The 23015-nt window shown below is 36.4% G+C and overlaps 1 protein-coding gene across 1 annotated transcript in view; it reads left to right on the top strand.

Annotated features, from left to right (window-relative positions):
• LOC128659456 (uncharacterized) overlaps positions 1-23015 on the top strand; it is a 162128-nt gene that overhangs the window by 37342 nt on the left and 101771 nt on the right. The window contains exon 2 of the mRNA XM_053713080.1: positions 12556-14538. Within this exon, the coding sequence (XP_053569055.1) occupies positions 12556-14538 (1983 nt within the window). The remainder of the gene's footprint in view (positions 1-12555; positions 14539-23015) is intronic.

Below are 23015 nucleotides of genomic sequence, written 5' to 3'. Positions count from 1 at the left end.
GGGAGAGTACTTGTAAGGTAGAAATATAAGTAATTACAATAATTATTATAATATTGATGAATGAAACTTATGCTTATTTTTTAATTTAAGTAAGATATCGTTAATTAGTGTGCTCAACTTTACCTTGCCTTTAAATAGTTCTTAACTATTTAATAGCTATTGTAAGTGGTTAAAATAATTACAAAGTTGCCTGTAAAATAAATATTAATCCTAAAATAGCTACAATGTAATTATAATTTATATTGTAGCTATATTAGGGTTTATTTTACAGGTAAGTATTTAGCTTTAAATAGGAATAATTTATTTAATAAGAGTTAATTAATTTCGTTAGATTAAAATTATATTTAACTTAGGGGGGTGTTAGTGTTAGGGTTAGACTTAGCTTTAGGGGTTAATACATTTATTAGAATAGCGGTGAGCTCCGGTCGGCAGATTAGGGGTTAATAATTGAAGTTAGGTGTCGGTGATGTTAGGGAGGGCAGATTAGGGGTTAATACTATTTATTATAGGGTTAGTGAGGCGGATTAGGGGTTAATAACTTTATTATAGTAGCGCTCAGGTCCGCTCGGCAGATTAGGGGTTAATAAGTGTAGGCAGGTGGAGGCGACGTTGTGGGGGGCAGATTAGGGGTTAATAAATATAATATAGGGGTCGGCGATGTTAGGGCAGCAGATTAGGGGTACATAAGGATAATGTAAGTAGCGGCGGTTTACGGAGCGGCAGATTAGGGGTTAATAATAATATGCAGGGGTCAGCGATAGCGGGGGCGGCAGAATAGGGGTTAATAAGTGTAAGGTTAGGGGTGTTTAGACTCGGGGTACAAGTTAGAGTGTTAGGTGCAGACGTAGGAAGTGTTTCCGCATAGCAAACAATGGGGCTGCGTTAGGAGCTGAACGCGGCTTTTTTGCAGGTGTTAGGTTTTTTTTCAGCTCAAACAGCCCCATTGTTTCCTATGGGGGAATCGTGCACGAGCACGTTTTTGAGGCTGGCCGCTTGCGTAAGCAACTCTGGTATCGAGAGTTGAAGCTGCGTTAAAAATGCTCTACGCTCCTTTTTTGGAGCCTAACGCAGCCTTTATGTGGACTCTCAATACCAGAGTTATTTTTATGGTGCGGCCAGAAAAAAGCCGGCGTTAGCTACGCGGGTCCTTACCGACAAAACTCTAAATCTAGGCCTCAGAGAATTAATATGATATAAAAAAAAACTATTCTTGAGATTTTACAAGACCAGTAATAGTGGAATTCACAAGCTTTGAAACAAAAATGCTTATCTTTAATGCCTATAAACAAATGAGCACGCTTCTATTTCAGGACAAAAGAATCTCTATATATCAGGATTATGCAGTTGGAACTGCGAGAGCTAGAAAACAATTGATACCCTTATGTAATGAACTCAATAATAAGGGATTTAAAGCTTTTATGATTTTTCCAGCAAAAATTAAGATCTTACTCCAGGATGAAACAAAAATTCTAAATAATAGAGAGGAAGTAATGAAATTTTTGGATTTTAACAAAGGTTAGAAGTCTAAGGGGGAGAGGGACAAGGGGGAGGATTGAGAAACTTTAGACAGTAGTTTTAGACACATTAATAATTCACAGGAATGATTTACTTTAAGCCTTACTTTTGAGAAAATTTAGACACTAATTTTAGGCACATTAATTATTTTATAGGAGTGATTTACTTTAAGGTTTATTATTGTAAATGAGATGAGTAAGTGTTTTTTTTTGTTTTTTTTGTTGTTGTTTTTTTTTGTTTAATTAATAACCAACAGATTAAGAATAAAAGATTTTATAAAGATGATTAAAAAGACACAATAAGAGATGAGTAAGCGTTTTAAGTCTCAATTAATAGATTAGGTATAAAAAATCTTATCTTATAAAGATGAATAAAAAGTCACATTAAGCAGATTCACAAGAATAGAAAGGGCTTTACTCTTAGCACTACCTTTTTTTTTTTTCTATAGAGATCACTCCTCCCCCTTTCTTCCTTTCTTCTTTTCCTTATAATGTCTTTGAATATATTCACATTTAAAAAAAATAAAAAATAAAAATGGTAAACATAACAACATGGAATGTAGGAGGGATTAACTCTCCTATAAAAAGAAAAGCTATCTTGAATCATCTAAAGAAAGTATGTAAGACGGACATAGCCATGTTACAAGAAACCCACCTACTAGATAAGGAACATGAGAAATTAAAAAGAGATTGGGTAAAAGAAGTGATTTTTCTATCATATAAGAAAGCAAGCAGAGGACTAGTTATCCTATTTAATAAGAGATTGGAATATGAGATTAAAAAAATAATTTATGATATACATGGCAGATATATAATAGTACAAATGACCATTGAAAATAAACTGGTAACTTTATGTAATATCTATGGACCAAATGAGACTAATGGGTCATTTTGGGAGGATATAACAAAAATATTACTTAAATATATTGACACTAAATTAATATTAGGAGGAGATTTTAATCTCTCTCCGAAATTCTATCTAGATAGAAGTGGAAGTTCTATAGGAAATTTGAAAAAGGGATTGATTAAAAGAGGAAAATTTGATAAACAAAATGGTGAACTATATAACAGAGACACTAGATATAGCAGATGTATGGAGAATTAAAAATCCTACCCAAAGAGAGTATACATTCCATTCAAAAGTACAAGATTCTTTTTCAAGAATCAATTTTTTTTTGGTCTCAAAGCCTCAATTACAAATATAGAGGAAGCAAAGATCAATGAAATTATTATCTCTGATCATGCTGCAGTTAATTTAAGCTTTAATTTGGGAAAGAAGATATATGATAAACAAAGCTTCAGATTTCCAAACTTTTTGTACGGTTCAGAACCATTTAGGAAACATATTGAGGAAAAATGGAGTGAATATATGAAAAATAATATAAATGGCTGTGAAAATGTACAAACTATTTGGGAGGCAGGAAAGGCAGTTATCAGAGGTGAGATAACTTCTTACGTAATAAAATACAATAGAGAAATAAATAGACAATATAAAGAACTGAGTGAAAAAACAACATACTCTTATAGCCAATATTTAGAACTTGGAACAACTTTCTGGAGGAAAAAATATATGGAGGATAAAAAGGAGCTGGAATTACATATAAGCCAACAAGCTATAAGAGATCTTAGAAAAGATAAGGGGAAATTATACAGATTTGGTAATAGATCTGGTAAGCTTCTAGCCTCCTTAGTTAAAGTGCAAAAATCGCCAAGACAAATCACGGCATTGAAAGCCGGGGAAAAAGTAATTAGTAATAATATAGAGATAATAGAGGAATTTAGGAAATACTATAATAATCTTTACACATCTGAGAGTAAAAACAATGTAATGGATATTAGGTCTTTTTTAGAAGGCACTAATACTCCAAAAATTTCACAGGAACAGCAAGAAATGTTAAACTCTAATATAACAACAGATGAAGTAGATAAAGTAATAGCAAAGATGCCAATAGGCAAGGCCCCTGGCCCAGATGGGCTACCGTTAGAATGGTATAAAATTATGAAAGAATCATTGATAAATCTGATGACACATTTATTTAATGGATACCTGAGTGATAGAATTAAGCCGTCTTTAATTTTTTCTGCAGCTAACATTACTGTAATTCCTAAATTAGGGAAAGATCCTCAAAATGTCATGTCATATAGACCGATATCCCTGCTTAATCAGGACTATAAAATCTTAACAAAAATAATGGCTAACAGATTGAAAATCTTACTTTCGGAGTTAATTCATAAAGATCAATCAGGATTCATTCAGGCTAGACCATTAAGCAAGAACATTTGTAAAGTATTACATGTAGTTAACCATTATTGGCTTATGAAAAAACAACATAAAGGAGAAGTAATTCCAAATACCCTGTTGTTGGCCTTAGATGTGGAAAAGGCCTTCGACAGAGTCGAATGGTCTTATTTAATAACATGCTTAGAGGAATACAATATAAAAGGTCCATTTAGTAAGCTTATTGAAAATGTCTATCTAAAATCCAATGCCTCGGTTATTGTCAATGGAGAGTTATCATCTAGATTTAATTTGGGCAGAGGAACCCGTCAGGGTTGTCCTCTGTCACCCCTATTGTTCAATTTGGCATTAGAACCTTTGGCAATTAAATTGAGAAACATCAATACGGGTATAGAGATGAATGGGAACAAATACCATCTATCTCTATACGCAGACAATATGTTATTGTTTGTTCAAAATCCAGATTTGAATTTAAAAAAGATTTTGAAGGTTGTCAAAGAATATGGTCAATTTTCAGGGTTTAAAATCAGAAGTTCTATGGTTAAATAAGAGACAATCTTGTGATATTAGTGAATTCTCATTTGTAAAATATAAAAATTATATTACATATTTAGGAATCAATATATCTCCCAATCCGGAAAAACTGTATAATATAAATTATGAGAAAATATTTATATCCATAGAACAATCCCTTAAAAAATTGAATAATTTACAGATTTCACTTATGGGGAGGGTACATATAATAAAAATGATGATACTACCAAAACTGTTATACCCTCTAAATATGCTGCCAATCTTAATCCCCAAGAAAGACATTGAAAGATTGAATAAAATCTTTAATCGATTTATTTGGAAGGGGAAAAGAACATGTATAAGCTTAAATAAATTAAGACAACCTCTGACTCAAGGGGGATTAGCTGCTCCAGATGTTTATCTGTATAATCTGGCATCATTAATGAGAATAGCGGTTGATTGGCTGGGAGAAACAGAATATTTTCATGATAAGTCATTAGAAATAATAGCATCAAAAGGGATTAGTAAAGCATATGTACTTCATATGGGCTTGAAAGATATAGATATTAAAATTAGGAATAACATCATGTATAAGGATATTTTGAAAGCATGGGATATTACTAGTAAGATTCTACAGTTCTCAATTAAGGGTTCTATATTTTTACCTATAAAGGGAAATCCAAACTTTAGACCAGGCATGGAAAATCCTATTTTTACAGAATGGGGAAGACGCGGGATAAATAAGATAGGGGACTTATTAGACCCTTTAAAAAAAACAGTATGTACATTTGAGGAACTACAATATAGATATAACCTACCTAAATCGCACTTATACCCTTACATTCAAATAACACATTACATAAAGATGATAATTAGTAAATACTCTTTCTCCATATGGGATTGTCACCTTTTACAAAATATGATGGATGATTTTCAGAAAAAAAAATGTTCTTATTCAAGGTTATATAAAGCACTAGTAAACTCAAGCTTGACTAGTATAAGGAGTAAGATAATAGAGGGTTGGCAAAAAGAAGCCTCTATAGCAGAGCTTTCCAAACTTTTCATCTTGGTAACACACTATTTAGCCCTATATAATTTCGTGACACAGTAAATCAGTTGTACTAGCAAACAGGAGGTTAAACTAACTTGTCTTAAGAGATACAGACACATACATAAATTATATAATAATGAAATGTATTTACAAGTAACAGTATGTATGTTCAAGAATTAAAAAATAACTACACCAATACCTATTTATTATTTTAATGGGATGTATGAGGTTGATGGGATGAACACAGTTTCTGAATATTTGGTGGAATATTAGATAAAGACACTTGCATTTCATCAGCAAGCATTTTTAAGCTTCCATTTCCTATCCATATATCAAGAGCAGGAGCAGCAATGCACTACTGGGAGCTAGCTGCAAAAAAACCCCACTGACTTCTGACTTCAGCTCAGCGTTTAAGCTGTCGCACTCACTGACTACACGTGCAGTCACGAGCCAATTAAGGAGACTACACGTGCAGGCAGGAGCCAATGTGCCGCCAAAGCCACCAATTGGAATAGTTTCAGTTCCCACTGAGCTGCGGCAATAGGATAAGATGATCTGTGACCCCCCTAGGTATCAATCACGTGTCAACCATGTGATATCGGTAGCAAGCAGGCGGAAAGTCAGAAACCCCCCCAAAAACAAATAATAATTAAATTTAAAAAAATTTGTGCTGAAGCAGGGACATACCTACACACTGCTGCCGACACACTAGTGTGTCCCCACACACAGTTTGGAAAGCACTGCTCTATAGGACTGTTAATGAAGTGGAAAAAAGCATGAAAATTGTTATATCTACAACGTATGATTCATACTTTAGGGAGTCCCAAATTAAAATACTACACAGATTCTACATAACACCAAAAATGGCTTCAAAATGGTTTAAGTGTGAAAAGAGATGTACTAAATGTAATTATATAGATCCCAATTTAAAACATCTTCTATGGGATTGCCCAAAAATTAAACAATATTGGGCAAAGATTAGCTTTTGTGCGAGTAAGATTTTTAAATATAAGATTAATCTAAATTTCTTGAATGTAATACTCGCATCCAATAGACAAGTTAAACACGAAGATACCAAATTGATGACTATGATAATTCTATCAGGAAGGAGATGTATAATGAAAAGATGGATCTCAAAGAGAGGTCCTAATTTGAAGGAACTTCAGAATACTTTGATGGAACAAATGAATACAGAATTCTTTGACGTAATGTATGATAAGTATATAAGAGTTGAGGAATATAAAAAAAAATGGGATGGATTTATAAATGTTTTAGAAACACATGTAAAAAATAAAGTTATGCTGTTATTGGAAACATAATTGTAGAATAACTCTATAATTGAGTTGGGAGATAATGATAAAAAACAGAGTAAAAAGAAGGGAAGGAAAGGAAAGAGGGAAGGGGAGAGGAGAAGAAGAGAAAAAGAAAAAGAAAACTATTAAGAAAAGGTCGGTAAAGAAACTGTTAAACTTATGTAGGAACTATAGATAAGGGACTTATCCCCCCCAGGGCTATATTTCTTCAAATTAGGTTCAGGAAGGGAAATAAGTCAGAAGTATGAAAGTATTTATGTAGTTTAAATGACAGGAAATAGTGCTATTGATAAATTGGCATGAGGTTAATGTATGTGAAATTCTGTTTTATAAAAGTTAGTAGGAGAATAAAGGTTCTTAATAATTTTAATACTGGTTAAGTCAGAAATGTAGTAACGTATAGATTATGGCCTAGATTTGGAGTTCGGCGGTAGCCGTCAAAACCAGCGTTAGAGGCTCCTAACACTGGTTTTGGCCGCCCGCTGGTATTTGGAGTCAGTGATTAAAGTGTCTAACGCTCACTTTTCAGCCGCGACTTTTCCATACCGCAGATCCCCTTACATCAATTGCGTATCCTATCTTTTCAATGGGATCTTTCTAACGCCGGTATTTAGAGTCGTTTCTGAAGTGAGCGTTAGAGCTCTAATGACAAAACTCCAGCCGCCTGAAAATAGCAGGAGTTAAGAGCTTTCTGGCTAACGCCGGTTCATAAAGCTCTTAACTACTGATCTCTGGGTCTTGAAAAAGTCCTGATAGGTGGGACGAAACGCGTAGACGGAGGAGCAGCCCGTCATTGGTCATCACTATTTCCTGCAGCCGCATTGGAATTCAGAACAAGCCGAGACAAGCCGGGAGAAACAGCCCGCCAATAGAGAACTATTGATATTGAGTGTGAGCAGTGTATACGGCTGATAAGTACTGCAGAAAGTTCATTGAGCTAACGAGTTGGAGTGTTTGTTTAAGGCGTCACTTTTTAATTCTTCTTGTAAGTGCAATATATTAATTGCTTGGAATAAATTGTTTTTTGATTCACCTTGAGTCGTGGATGCGCTCTGTGCTTTTCTCGTTCCAGTTTTTATAATCAGCGCACCCCTGAGTGCCCTGTGTGAAGGAGCAGCACCACCACTCTGATCACTAAGGAGAAATCTACTGGGAGGATTGAAGAGGTCCTATTGGCAGTAACATTATTGGTATTTCTACCCTACTCCTTAAGTCATGAAAGATATGCCTGTTGGTTCTTCTTTTTTATCATAAACACATTTAATAGCTACTATATTGATTGTGATATCCATTATAAATATAGTGTGTTTTGAAGTCTAACTTTGATATTAGAAGTCTAACTTTGATATTAGAAGTTCCAATACTGACATTTATTGTATTGTACACTCATATTGAAGTTGTATTTTCACCACCAGTCCCTTTGGGGTGAATTAATTAATTATTATTTGTTGACCAATTGTACAGACAGCAAGCGCAGTAATTTTTGTGTAAGTTTTATAATTGTAGAATAACTCTATAATTGAGTTGGGAGATAATGATAAAAAACAGAGTAAAAAGAAGGGAAGGAAAGGAAAGAGGGAAGGGGAGAGGAGAAGAAGAGAAAAAGAAAAAGAAAACTATTAAGAAAAGGTCGGTAAAGAAACTGTTAAACTTATGTAGGAACTATAGATAAGGGACTTATCCCCCCCAGGGCTATATTTCTTCAAATTAGGTTCAGGAAGGGAAATAAGTCAGAAGTATGAAAGTATTTATGTAGTTTAAATGACAGGAAATAGTGCTATTGATAAATTGGCATGAGGTTAATGTATGTGAAATTCTGTTTTATAAAAGTTAGTAGGAGAATAAAGGTTCTTAATAATTTTAATACTGGTTAAGTCAGAAATGTAGTAACGTATAGATTATGGCCTAGATTTGGAGTTCGGCGGTAGCCGTCAAAACCAGCGTTAGAGGCTCCTAACACTGGTTTTGGCCGCCCGCTGGTATTTGGAGTCAGTGATTAAAGGGTCTAACGCTCACTTTTCTGCCGCGACTTTTCCATACCGCAGATCCCCTTACGTCAATTGCGTATCCTATCTTTTCAATGGGATCTTTCTAACGCCGGTATTTAGAGTCGTTTCTGAAGTGAGCGTTAGAGCTCTAACGACAAAACTCCAGCCGCCTGAAAATAGCAGAAGTTAAGAGCTTTCTGGCTAACGCCGGTTCATAAAGCTCTTAACTACTGTACCCTAAAGTACACTAACACCCATAAACTACCTATGTACCCCTAAACCGAGCTCCCCCCACATCGCCGCCACTCGATTAAAATTTTTAACCCCTAATCTGCCGACCGCCACCTACGTTATTCTTATGTACCCCTAATCTGCTGCCCCTAACCCCGCCGACCCCTGTATTACATTTATTAACCCCTAACCTGCCCCCCACAACGTCGCCGCCAGCTACTTAAAATAATTAACCCCTAATCTTCCGACCGCAAAGCGCCGCCACCTACGTTATCCCGTGATCGGAACAGCCAATAGAATGCGAGCTCAATCTGATTGGCTGATTGGATCAGCCAATCGGATTGAACTTGATTCTGATTGGCTGATTCCATCAGCCAATCAGAAAATTCCTACCTTAATTCCGATTGGCTGATAGAATCCTATCAGCCAATCGGAATTCGAGGGACGCCATCTTGGATGACGTCCCTTAAAGGAACCGTCATTAGTCGGGAGACAACGGAAGAAGAGGATGGATCCGCGTCGCCTGCTTCAAGATGGACCCGCTCCGCACCGGATGGAAGAAGATCGAAGATGCCGCTTGGAGAAGATGTTTGCCGGTCCGGATGTCCTCTTCTTGCCGGATAGGAGGAAGACTTTGGAGCCTCTTCTGGACCTCTTCAGCACCGGATGATGGATCGCCAACCCCCGCTTGGGTTGGATGAAGATGTTGGAGCCAGGACGGATCGGTGATACCTGGATGGTGAAGACAAGGTAGGAAGATCTTCAGGGGCTTAGTGTTAGGTTTATTTAAGGGGGGTTTGGGTTAGATTAGGGGTATGTGGGTGGTGGGTTGTAATGTTGGGGGGGGGTATTGTATTTATTCTTTTACAGGCAAAAGAGCTGAAATTCTTGGGGCATGCCCCGCAAAGGGCCCTGTTCAGGGCTGGTAAGGTAAAAGAGCTTGTAACTTTTTTAATTTAGAATAGGGTAGGGAATTCTTTATTTTGGGGGGCTTTGTTATTTTATTAGGGGGCTTAGAGTAGGTGTAATTAGTTTAAAATTGTTGTAATATTTTTCTTATGTTTGTAAATATTTTTTTATTTTTTGTAACTTAGTTCTTTTTTATTTTTTGTACTTTAGCTAGTTTATTTAATTGTATTTATTTGTAGGAATTGTGTTTAATTAATTTATTGATAGTGTAGTGTTAGATTAATTGTAGGTAATTGTAGGTAGTTTATTTAATTATTTTATTGATAGGGTAGTGTTAGGTTTAATTATATCTTAGGTTAGGATTTATTTTACAGGTAAATTTGTTATTATTTTAACTAGGTAACTATTAAATAGTTCTTAACTATTTAATAGCTATTGTACCTGGTTAAAATAATTACAAAGTTGCCTGTAAAATAAATATTAATCCTAAAATAGCTATAATATAATTATAAATTAGGATTTATTTTACAGGTAAGTATTTAGCTTTAAATAGGAATAAGTTATTTAATAAGAGTTAATTTATTTCGTTAGATGTAAATTATATTTAAGTTAGGGGGGTGTTAGTGTTAGGGTTAGACTTAGCTTTAGGGGTTAATCCATTTATTAGAATAGCGGTGAGCTCCGCTCGGCAGATTAGGGGTTAATAATTGAAGGTAGGTGTCGGCGATGTTAGGGAGGGCAGATTAGGGGTTAATACTATTTATGATAGGGTTAGTGAGGCGGATTAGGGGTTAATAACTTTATTATAGTAGCGCTCAGGTCCGCTCGGCAGATTAGGGGTTAATAAGTGTAGGCAGGTGTCGGCGACGTTGAGGGGGGCAGATTAGGGGTTAATAAATATAATATAGGGGTCGGCGATGTTAGGGCAGCAGATTAGGGGTACATAGGGATAACGTAGGTTGCGGCGGTTTACGGAGCGGCAGATTAGGGGTTAAAAAAAATATGCAGGGGTCAGCGATAGCGGGGGCGGCAGATTAGGGGTTAATAAGTGTAAGGTTAGGGGTGTTTAGACTCGGGGTACATGTTAGAGTGTTAGGTGCAGACGTAGGAAGTGTTTCCCCATAGGAAACAATGGGGCTGCGTTAGGAGCTGAACGCTGCTTTTTTGCAGGTGTTAGGTTTTTTTTCAGCTCAAACAGCCCCATTGTTTCCTATGGGAGAATCGTGCACGAGCACGTTTTTGAAGCTGGCCGCGTCCGTAAGCAACTCTGGTATCGAGAGTTGCATTTGCGGTACAATTGCTCTACGCTCCTTTTTTGGAGCCTAACGCAGCATTTGTTTGAACTCTCGATACCAGAGTTAAATTTATGGTGCGGCCAGAAAAAAGCCAGCGGAGCGTTAACAGCCCTTCTACCGCCAAACTCCAAATCTAGGCCTTAGTGACTAAGTTTGATGTTTCTTGCTTGTGGAAGTATTATGCAGCTGCAAATAGTAATATTACATTTATATAGATGAAATACCATGTAATGAGATATTTTCTATTAGACTTATGTATGTCTAAGAATGTAAATGTTTATTGTATTTAACTGAATTTTCATTAAAAAAAAAAAAAAAAAAAGTCCACTCTTGAACCTCTCGACCCATACTATAAATAGCAAACTTTCAGAAGGGCTATAAAGAAAATTGCTGCCACTCATGGACCTCCAGAGTCTCTTCTTGAAAAATTTCAAACTGCTTGATAATATAGAGCTACATTTATTGTTTTTCCTTTCATGCTTGTGGTTGCATGTCTCTGTCTACTACTTAGTTGTTCGTATCTACCGATGAACACTTGATCGCTAGTGATTTTCTCTTAGTCTGAAAATAAATGTAATTAAATAATACAAATCTGAATTTATTTAATATTTTATTATTTAACCAGTGTTTATTGTCTACCTTAAAGACGAAAGCAAAGTGTGTATTATAACAAAGATTATACAGTTTTACAACTTTATCAGTTGTAGATATTGACAAAAAAGCCCAACATTTATATAATGATTAAGGGGCCGATTTATCACGACCTGAATGGAGCCGTATACCCCTGTTTCCGTGCGAGCCTTCAGGCTCGCCGGAAACAGGAGTTAAGAAGAAGCAGTCTTAAGACCTCTGCTCCTTAACTCGTCCACTGCCTCTGAGGCTGTGGACATCAATCCACCCGATCGAATACAATCGGGTTGATTGACACCCCCTGCTAGCTAGCTAGCCAGCCGCGAATCTGCAGGGGCCGGCATTGCACAAGCTGTCGGCATTCAGGGCTGTCAGGCGAACATGATCTGCTACAGTCCGTCTGACAAATGATAAATCGCCCCCTAAGAGTACATAGAAGAAAACTGGACAATATATGAACAAAATTATTCCACAGTTCATGTAATGCTTGATTGATACCTGTAATATTATATTAAGAACATTACTCAAGAGTTAACAAAATGTATGATGAAATTACATTATAGGCTAACCTAACCTAGGTAACTGCCACATTAAATTAAACAGTATTTAGGTATGATACATTAGAGATAGGCTGACCATATTGCCGCTTTAAAAAGGGACACATATGACAGATACATATGCCAGGGCTGTTTTCAGGGCTGTTTAAAGAAATGGTTTTGGTTTTGTATAAGAACCCTCACATATGTATTTTTCATATGTGTTCCTTCTTAAAGTGGCAATATGGTCAGCCTAATTAAAGAGGCTAAGTCGCAATACTATGTAATTGTCTGTATTATTTTTAATGTAATATTATATATTTTTTTTCATTAAAGGTCGGAGAGAAGGTGTATTTCGTTATGATCGTCACACAAGGTACCAGTTGACATATCAAGATGCCCAAGCAGCTTGTCTGCAAGATTTTGGAGCTACTTTAGCAACCAGGGAGCAGCTTTTGGAAGCACTTAAATCTGGACTGGAGGAATGTCGAGCTGGCTGGATTATTTTAGCAGAGGTTGCTTACCCCAGGGTCAACAAACACTGGAACTGTGGGGAAAATAAAACTGGTATAATATCTTATGGAATTAGGCAAAATCTGCAGGAAAAATGGGATGTCTTCTGTTATAAAAAAGATGATGACTGCTCACCATATGACAGAGTTTACAATGGTTTGGCCACAACAATACCAGAAACACAAACATTGTATGAGTCAACTGGTATAGAAGAAACTACCAAAGACACTCTTATTAATTTACAAACCAATACTCTGGTAACTGCAAATCATGGGTTAAAGCAAAACACTATACATCAACAACCTATGTCACCACATGTGGATTTTACCACTGATGCACGTTATAACAATGTTACGGTTGCACATAACAGTTATACTCACAAGGCAAAACAGCCCCCACTGCAATCAAAACTGGATATAGATTCCACAAGCTCAATAACTAATACCTCAATCAGCAGTCCTAAGGCTTTGGAAGGAGTGACAAGGCAAGATGAACTGTCAACAACAACAGCTACAAATTATTCCTACATTTCATTAAATAGTAAAGAAGTACCTCAAACTAATAATATGAGTAAAGCTACAATGGAACATAAAGTGTTTATCACAACTGAGCCAAATCTTTATACAGCTTCATCCACTAATGCTAGACATATTACCCTAAAAAATGGTACAGATGTAAATGTCTTGGAATATATTTTACAAGGAAGTCAGCAGACTTTAAGAAACAGTAATACTGGTGACTATGAGGTCAGTAGTATAAGCTTTATTCCAATGACAACTGAAAGAAACTTTATGAGAAAAACATCTTCTACATTAGACCAACAACACTTCAGTCAAACACCTCCTACTGAAAGTGAAGATAAAACAAAAATGTTTTTTAATAAAGCATCACTTTCCTCTATACTGATAACTGAAAATCCAGTGTCTATACCAACACCAGAGAATGTTAAAATTAAAGTAGCTTCAGATTCTAGTTCTGAGTATCAAAATACAGTGACCACTGATAAAAATACATTTATAAGTCCTACCATGAGCAGTTTTAACACTGAAATATTCTATAAAGAAACTCGTAATGTTAACAACAATAAGGAAGATAACTCCTTATCAGTAACACCAAAAAATCCATATTTTCCAACAGTCACTCTAACTGTAGGAAATCAGGTAACCAGTCAATTAAATGAGGAAGATAGCAGAATCTATTCAATTTTATCTACAAATAAGCCCAGTTCAGTTCCACTACTGGTTTCATTTGTGGACACACGTGAAGAAAACCATAGAGTAGAACCTAATGTAAACATGACATGGGAAGATCTACATTCTAGTCATCACAATGAATTAAATATTGATGAAAACGTAACATTTTCAAGTTTAAATCTCAAAAAGAATGAGGGGGCTCTGGTAAATGGAGGAGAAAATGTCATTACTTTTGAAACAACTACTATGTCAGCTTTTAATTCAAATGGCATCACAGAAAAGTCCACTGGAACAGAAAGACATGAAACTGGTTCTTTAACTGGGAATTTAACGTTACTGAAAACTGTTACTCCTGGAATCAAACTAGTTACTAATAGCTCTCAGTTATCTAATATGTCAATGAAAGAGGATATTTTACTTCCAGTGTCATTGGAAAAGTACGATAGCAAGGTAACAAATTCCCATGAGGCTTTGACTACTGCTATGGTGACTTCTTTTCAAAAACAACCCCATCCCACACTAGAGACAGATGAAGCATCTATTTTACCTACCACACCTTCTGTTAAAATAACAGATCCTATTGGTCCAAATTCTCAGTTGAGCAAGCCTTTAGGTAAGTATTGCTGTGTAAAAGTAGAAATTGCTATATTGATGCAGGAGAAACCACGGTTGGCTTTGGTAGATGATACATAGTAGAAGACCAAAGTTTTTCAAAAGACATGTACAGAATCTACAAACCTCCAATGGTTTCATGTATAATTTTAAGCTATACATTGAGCATCTAGCATATAAAACTATGAAGATATTCAGGTAATAAAATATTTATTTTGCAATTAGTTGTTGAGATTACAAAAAAGCACAAATCAGATCAGTAGACGCAGATATGTCAATGGCAGATATTCACTGTCAGGACCTTACAGGTTACATGAGTCAAAAATCAAAAGCGTTGGGGGTTGATTTCAAATTTTGTTAAATTAAATTCAAGCATTATGGAACACAAATTTTGTTTGAGCCTTGTTTATAACACTTGCATATTTGCACATGTATTGTAAATAGATGGTTCATATCATATTTTGTTCCTCTTGTTAATTTCTTGAGCAGTGTACAGTGTACAATCTAGTGTAAACAAAGTAGTTCGCACCAGTAAAATTTCTATCTATGGCACAAAAAATAAAAAAATAAAAAAAGATATATATTTTATATCCTTACCTGCTGAAACCTCACCTTGCTCTACTCTTAAGCCCTTAACCAGTATAACCCTCAAAGCAATTAACCATCTAGCTGCCAACCTCACTACTATTAATCCCTAAACTGCCAAACCTACATGGCTATGAACCACTTTACTGGTAGACCACTTACTTACGCTAAGTAACCTCCCACCACAAGGAACCCCCTCAGTGCATGGAACACCCCACTACAAGGGAAACTGTACCCTAAGTGACCTCCTCACTGAAGAGTACCACCCACTACAGGGGACCCACCATCTTAAGTGACCCCCACCAAAGTGACCCCCATGGCAAGAGACCCATATTAAGGGTTTAAGTCCCATGTACACACTAACTACACAAGTTCACAAGTTGCAAATCCTTTCTCTTTTTAAAAACAAAAAATAGGTAGAATTACTGTTTTTGACCTACATAGCAAAATAGGCAAGCAGGTGACAGCAAAAAGTGTTTATTCCAAAGTTAAATAGACAAAAGAACAGGCAATGTTTCGGGAGACAATCCTTTACTCATGCCATGCCAAACAAACATGTTACACTCACTTATATACCCTTAAACCACTAGGTGGCGATGTGGAGTAATTAACTCCACCTTTACAAAACAAACATCATCTTAATTATTTTACAATTTTAATACAGAAGCATAAACCTAGTGGTATATCGCATATTCTGTATTAATAAATCTCATCATAAGACTCAGAGGCAGAAAAACAAAATTTTTATATATACTATCCTAAATATCAAAATAGCCAAATGGCCTAGTACAATTTACAAAAAAAACAGATAGTTCCCAATCTTTGTTCATACCATTAGGATCAAGGGACCCTAGCTCATAAATCCAAAAGGTTTCTTTTTGCTTAAGCATCAATTCCCTCTCACCTCCTCCACAAGGCTTCTCAATATGATCTATAATCTGAAACCAGAGCTGACTTATTGTATGGCCAGCTTTAAGGAACTGATTAGCAAGGGGGTCTTTCATATTTTTAGTGTGAATATTGCTTTTATGTTCAATAATGCGGCCTTTAGAACCCACAAGGACACTGTATTTTTTTCCTGTATGAGGATGATATAACACACCGACCCTTTTGTCATGTTGCTGCAACATGAACATACTAGGCAAGGATAACAGCCTAAATTTTTTGAAGTTATAAATCTCAAACCTGACTTAATATTAGTCCCTACATCTGCTTTAACCAATTTTTCTTGGATATTCATGCCCTTTTCATATGCTGGCATCGGATACTTTTGAAATTCCTTTATAGTGAGCATACAATTGGATAATACATTCCAATGTTTTCTAATGATACGCTGGATATCTTTACTTTGAGCATTATACTCAGAGACAAATATTACTTTAGGGTCTTGCTTATTTTTATTGGAATCTCCAATTTTATTAGATTTTAATATATTGGCTCTAGGGATAGATTTAACTACTTCCATTCCATTTTTTATCATAGTTCTCTCCCCCATTTCTGTAAGTCTTTTGTCAACTAAATTCTCATCAGAGACAATCTTACACACTCTCAAAAATTGACTATGAGGAAGAGATTTAATCAGAAAAGGGGGTGGTCACTATCAAACCTCAATAAGCTATTGCGGTCAGTTGCTTTCTTAAATAAATCAGTTATAAAAGAGTTACCCACTTTAATAATCCTCACATCGAGAAAATCTAAATATTCTTCACTATAGGTTAGTTTGAATTTAAAAAGGAAAACAATATACAGAGGTGCAAGATGGAAAAAAACACACAATATTCTGTACAAATGAACTAAGAACTGATACTCTCCTTTAGGTCAGACCGCAGCCTTCTTGCAGTCTCTCCCTGGGGACTGTGTATAGATAGATAGTAGTAGTAGATGGTGCTGGTCTATTGAGTGAAGAGAAAAAGGCTTGATGCATATATTGAAGCCAATTAATATGGGTGCAGTATACTCACTCCATAAGATGAATCTTTACAGCTGAAAGGGAACGTAGCGTCAGATGGCAAGAGTCCACAGGTTCCTGGAGTCAAATACTGAATTTTCAGGTTTATCCAAAAGTGGACTATAAATGAATAGAGACCCAAATGACAAAAGTATCCAGTGTATAATTGAAAAAATTTAGTAACTTACTCCATAAATAAGGAGATTCCAGCTCAGCACAGCAAAACAAGATCTTGACAATCTTTCAACAAAGGATAAAAGGTTTTATTTTCTCAACGCGTTTCAACGTATTACACGTCTTTATCAAGAGCATACATTAAAACAAGTAAAACAGGTAAGTAGAACCATACTTGCTTTTACTACATTTTTTCAATTATACACTGGATACTTTTGTCATTTGGGTCTCTATTCATTTATAGTCCACTTTTGGATAAACCTGAAAATTCAGTATTTGACTCCAGGAACCTGTGGACTCTTGCCATCTGACGCTACGTTCCCTTTCAGCTGTAAAGATTCATCTTATGGAGTGAGTATACTGCACCCATATTAATTGGCTTCAATATATGCATCAAGCCTTTTTTCTCTTCATTTACTAGAGAAAATCACTCAATAGATCAGCGCCATCTACTACTACTATCTAGTTTGAATTTAATGTGATTAGTAGCTGAATTCAGTCCATTTACAAATTCCTCCAGGGTTCCAACGTCGGCCAACCATATTCCAAAAATGTCGTTGATATATCGCCACCAGGTGGCACCATATTAAATAAACATTTCATAGGAAAAGATCAATTTCTCCTCATATACATTCTTAAAAATATTCGCATAGTTTGGTGCGATGTTGAAACTCATGGCTGTACCCTGAAGTTGAAGAAAATAATCTTCCTGAAATAAAAAATAATTTCCATACAATATAATAGTAAGCAGATGCACAAAAAAATCAATTTATGCATTATTGTATTTCTTATCAGATATTAATACAGAATAAATTTACTTAATCCCACTTGTATGTGTAATCGATGTGTAAAGGCTTTCAATGTCTAAACTAAAAAGAATACATTTATTGGTAGGGAGCTTAAGGGAATCTTTTTTAAAAATGTCCCCAGTATCTCTAATGAATGAACTGGACAATTCAACATAAGGGCGAAGGATCTTGTCCAAAAAAAATGGAAATAGTAAATACAGAGTTGGTACTAGCAACTATTGGGCGACCTGGGGGAGTGGTCAGGTTTTTGTGGACTTTAGGTAAGGTGTATATAACTGTGCAATGTTTTTCTATTTTTAAAAAAAGACGCTACATCTTTACCAATGATTTCATTTTTCTCTGCAAAAGATAAATCCCTTTCAATTTCTCCGAATATTAAATAGTGGGTTATGTGTAAGCTTCTTATAGACCTTATCATCCTTCAACTCTTTACTAATTTCATTTATGTAGTATTCCTTATCTAAAACCACGATTGCACCTCTCTTGCCAGCACTTTTCAGAATGATATCTGGATGGTTTGGAAGATCTTGCAATGCTTTTTTTGTTTTGTAGATATATTGGTATCCCTATTGATATGTTTTTTTATTTCTATGCCTTTTCACTTTGATTTGTAATTTTTCTATGTCATACTGAACAAAGTGAAGCAAAAGTTTCCACACTATAATTAACAGTTCCGGTAGTAAAATAGCTTTGTTTCTTTAACCCTAGATGGTTCAAATGGATCGCAGGACTCTCAGATTTAGAAATGGATTTCTGTTCAAAACACAATGTTTTCATTTTTTATTTTTTAAAGAATCTAAATAAAGTTTTTCTGAACCTGAAAAAAGTTACAGTTTCTCTTAGGACAAAAGGAAAACCCTTGTTGAAAAGCTCAAGTTCATCATTTGACAATTGATGTTTTGAAATATTAATCACATTATTTATACAGTCATTGAAATCTATACAGGGGTCCTCCACATTATGCTGTTTAGTAAGTGATAAATGACTTGACTTACTTTATGGGATGTCTGTTTCCCTTTTACTTTCAGCATGCGAGAAAAAACATACGGGTCTCAATGGCGGCGTGCTGACCTCAGCTGTCGGCCAAACTTCTTGTTGCTGTGTTTGCGCCCTTCGTGCCTTTTTCGTGGTCGGATTCCCCCAGCAATGTTTCTGGTGATTCAGTATTACTTCCGCTTTGTGCTTGATTGTAGCCATAACGTCTTAACCTCCCGAACGTGTTCCTTTGTCTGGCACCTTCAGGGTCATAGTGCCATCTGTATATCTTCCAAGATGAATAATCCTGCTCATCTCTGGCAAATTTGGTGCGTTTGCGGTCTTCAATAATCTTTTTAGATTCCACAATTTTTTTTTTGTCAAATTCTTGAAGTGGTAAGGACTTTTTTTTAATTCTTTTTCCATCTCTGCTATTTTAGTATTTTCTTCCTCAATTTCTTTATTGAGACATTCCACAATTAACACAATAATGTCCATACAGCATTTGTTTAAAATATGCTCAAACTTATTGCAGTATTCTTGATTGTAGCTCATTAGAGTAAGGTGAACATTCATTCTTAAACCTCTTGGAATTCGCTTTACGCAATGCTATTCAGCTAGTTGTAGCATGTAAATCATACGCTAAATTATTCTTAGATATCCTTTAAACTCTTTTGAGGTTAATTCCAATGAAGCTGTTTTTTGGAAATCCCTTGACCCCTTAGTCAAAGTGCTGGAATTCTTGTACTATTTTGACCTACATAGGGCCAGATTATAAGCGGAGCACTATTTAACGCTCCCATTCAAACATTAATTGTGTTAGAAGTAAGCTTTTTGCACTCGTCAGGTTGCGCTCATATTACAAGTTAAAAGTAAACTGTTTTCACTTGTGTGCTAACCCGGCTGAACTTAGGATATTGCGCATGCTTGATCATCTATTCCCCCATACAAGTAAATGGAGCAAAAATATTGTCAAAAACACCCTACTTGTGTGCAAACACAATGGCATATTCTCAAGTGCGCTAACCCGACATACAAATATGAATTGTTCACATTTCAATGTTCTTAACATTGAAGAATATGTTCTATTTATTCATAAATACATATTTATATATATATATATATATATATATATCCACCCCTCACGTTTTTGTAAATATTTTATTATATATTTTCATGTGACAACACTAAAGAAATTACACTTTGCTACAATGTAAAGTAGTGAGTGTACAGCCTAAATAACAGTGTAAATTTGCTGTCCCCTCAAAACAACTAAACACACAGCCAATAATGTCTAAACCGTTGGCAACAAAAGTGAGTACACCCCTCAGTGAAAATGTCCAAACTGGGCCCAAAGTGTCAATATTTTGTGTGGCCACCATTATTTTCCAGAGCTGCCTTAATCCTCTTGGGCATGGAGTTCACCAGAGCTTCACAGGTTACCACTGGAGTTCTCTTCCACTCCACCATGATGACATCACAGAGCTGGTGGATGTTAGAGACCTTGCGCTCCCCCACCTTCCATTTGAGGATGCCCCACAGATGCTTAATAGGGTTTAGGTCTGGAGACATGCTTGGCCAGTCTATCACCTTTACCCTCAGCTTCTTTAGCAAGGCAGTGGTCGTCTTGGAGATCTGTCTGGGGTCGTTATCATGTTGGAATACTGCCCTGCGGCCCTGCCTCCGAAGGAAGGGGATCATGCTCTGCTTCAGTATGTCACAGTACATGTTTGCATTCATGGTTCCCTCAATGAACTGTAGCTCCCCAGTGTTGACAGCACTCATGCAGGCCCAGACCATGACACTCCCACCACCATGCTTGACTGTAGGCAAGACACACTTGTCTTTGTACTCCTCACCTGGTTGCTGCCACAAATGCTTGACACCACCTGAACCAAATAAGCTTATCTTGGTCTCATCGGAACACAAGACATGGTTCCAGTAATCCATGTCCTTAGTCTGCTTGTCTTCAGCAAACTGTTTGCAGGCTTTCTTGTGCATCATCTTTAGAAGAGGCTTCCTTCTGGGACGACAGCCATGCAGACCAATTTGATGCAGGGTGCGGCATATGATCTACGCACTGACAGGCTGACCCCCACCCCTTCAGCAATGCTGGCAGCACTCATACGTCTACTTCCCAAAGACAACCTCTGGATATGATGCTGAGCATGTGCAGTTAACTTCTTTGGTCGACCATGGTGAGGTCTGTTCTGAGTGGTACCTGTCCTGTGAAACCGCTGTATGTTCTTGCCCACCGTGCTGCAGCTCAGTTTCAGGGTCTTGGCAATCTTCTTATAGCCTAGGCCATCTTTATGTAGAGCAGCAATTCTTTTTTTCAGATCCTCAGAGAGTTCTTTGCCATGAGGTGCCATGTTGAACTTCCAGTGACCAGTATGAGAGAGTGTGAGAGCGATAACACCAAATTTAACACACCTGCTCCCCATTCACACCTGAGACCTTGTAACACTAACGAGTCACATGACACCGGGAGGGAAAATGGCTAATTGGGCCCAATTTGGATATTTCCACTTAGGGGTGTACTCACTTTTGTAGCCAACAGTTTAGACATTAATGGCTGTGTGTTGAGTTATTTTGAGGGGACAGCAAATTTACACTGTTATACAAGCTGTACACTCACTACTTTACATTGCAGCAAAATGTCATTTCTTCAGTGTTGTCACATGAAAAGATATAATAAAATATTTACAAAAATGTGAGGGGTGTACTCACTTTTGTGAGATACTGTAGATATATATATATATCTATTTTAAAATATTTAGAACATATTCCCCTGTGTGAAGAATATTGGAATGTGAAATATTTACAGTAAATTCCCAGTATAAAACTTTATTAAATATGGCTATTGTATAAATATATTTTTACATGTTTTCATCTACTTAACTGCAAAGGGCTCTAATGCACTTATATATATGTTTATTTATTTGTACATATGTATTTATGTGTTTATATGTGTGTATATATGTCTGTAAAAACATATATACACATATAAATACATACATACATCTGTACACATTTATATATATATATATATATATATATATATATATACATACATATCTATATTTAGACAATGCAACACCTGAGACCTTATATCTTTGAGTCTTTATAACTTTTGTGTGCAATATTTTTAAAATATTTTTATTCCATGGTGTTATTATGAGTGTAAGCCTACTTTGTAATGTATTTTTGATGTGTTTTGCAGACAGTTAACTAGAGGTCTGAGGTTGCACTAACACTTTAACTTCAATTGTACTCAATCGATTACGTTTAATTTCAACTTTAACATGTGCCGGGTTAGCACGACTTCAGAGATGTGGTTACGCAAGACTAAATAGTTGCACAAAAAAACTTAAAAAAATACATTAAAAAGTACTGTTACGGGGGGCGGAGCCTGACCGTGCTGGGGAATGGTCGCAAAATAATTTGGCTCCGATGCCAGAGGACCTGCAGGCTTATTTATAATACTTACAACCTGAAAATTAAACAGCACAGACTTATGTGGATATCTCCGGTGAAGTGGGGATCATATGTAAGCCTATAACAAATCAGAGGCTGAAGGACACAACTTTGGAACACAGACATTTTATTACCGGAGGCCTTCCTTACAGCGCGGTACTTTGTCGGAGGAGCTGCGCATCACTCTACATCATCAGTGTGAGGATACATTCACTTACCATCCGATCGGCTGCAGGGCTTGTTCGGGTGTCGGCCTGACTGGGTGAGCCTGGTGGCGGATTCCGGAAGAGCTGTGACCACGCTGTTACTTACCAAGCAGCGCACGCTCCATTTCACAGCGCCACGCGGCAGTGGTAACTTTAGAAGCTCCATCTTGTGCTCTGATCAAGTGCCGCTTGGGGGAAGGATCCCTGTCATCATTGTCCTAATCGCACTGAACCGGTACGTACAGTATATTTACCGCACCCTACCTTGGGGACTATAATCTGGCCCACGCTGCACCACAGCGAT

This window comes from Bombina bombina, chromosome 5 (genome assembly GCF_027579735.1).
Source record: "Bombina bombina isolate aBomBom1 chromosome 5, aBomBom1.pri, whole genome shotgun sequence".
Classification (NCBI taxonomy): Eukaryota; Metazoa; Chordata; class Amphibia; order Anura; family Bombinatoridae; genus Bombina; species Bombina bombina.
The sequence above is the reverse complement of the archived record's forward strand: the minus strand, read 5'-3'. Positions and strand labels throughout refer to the sequence as shown.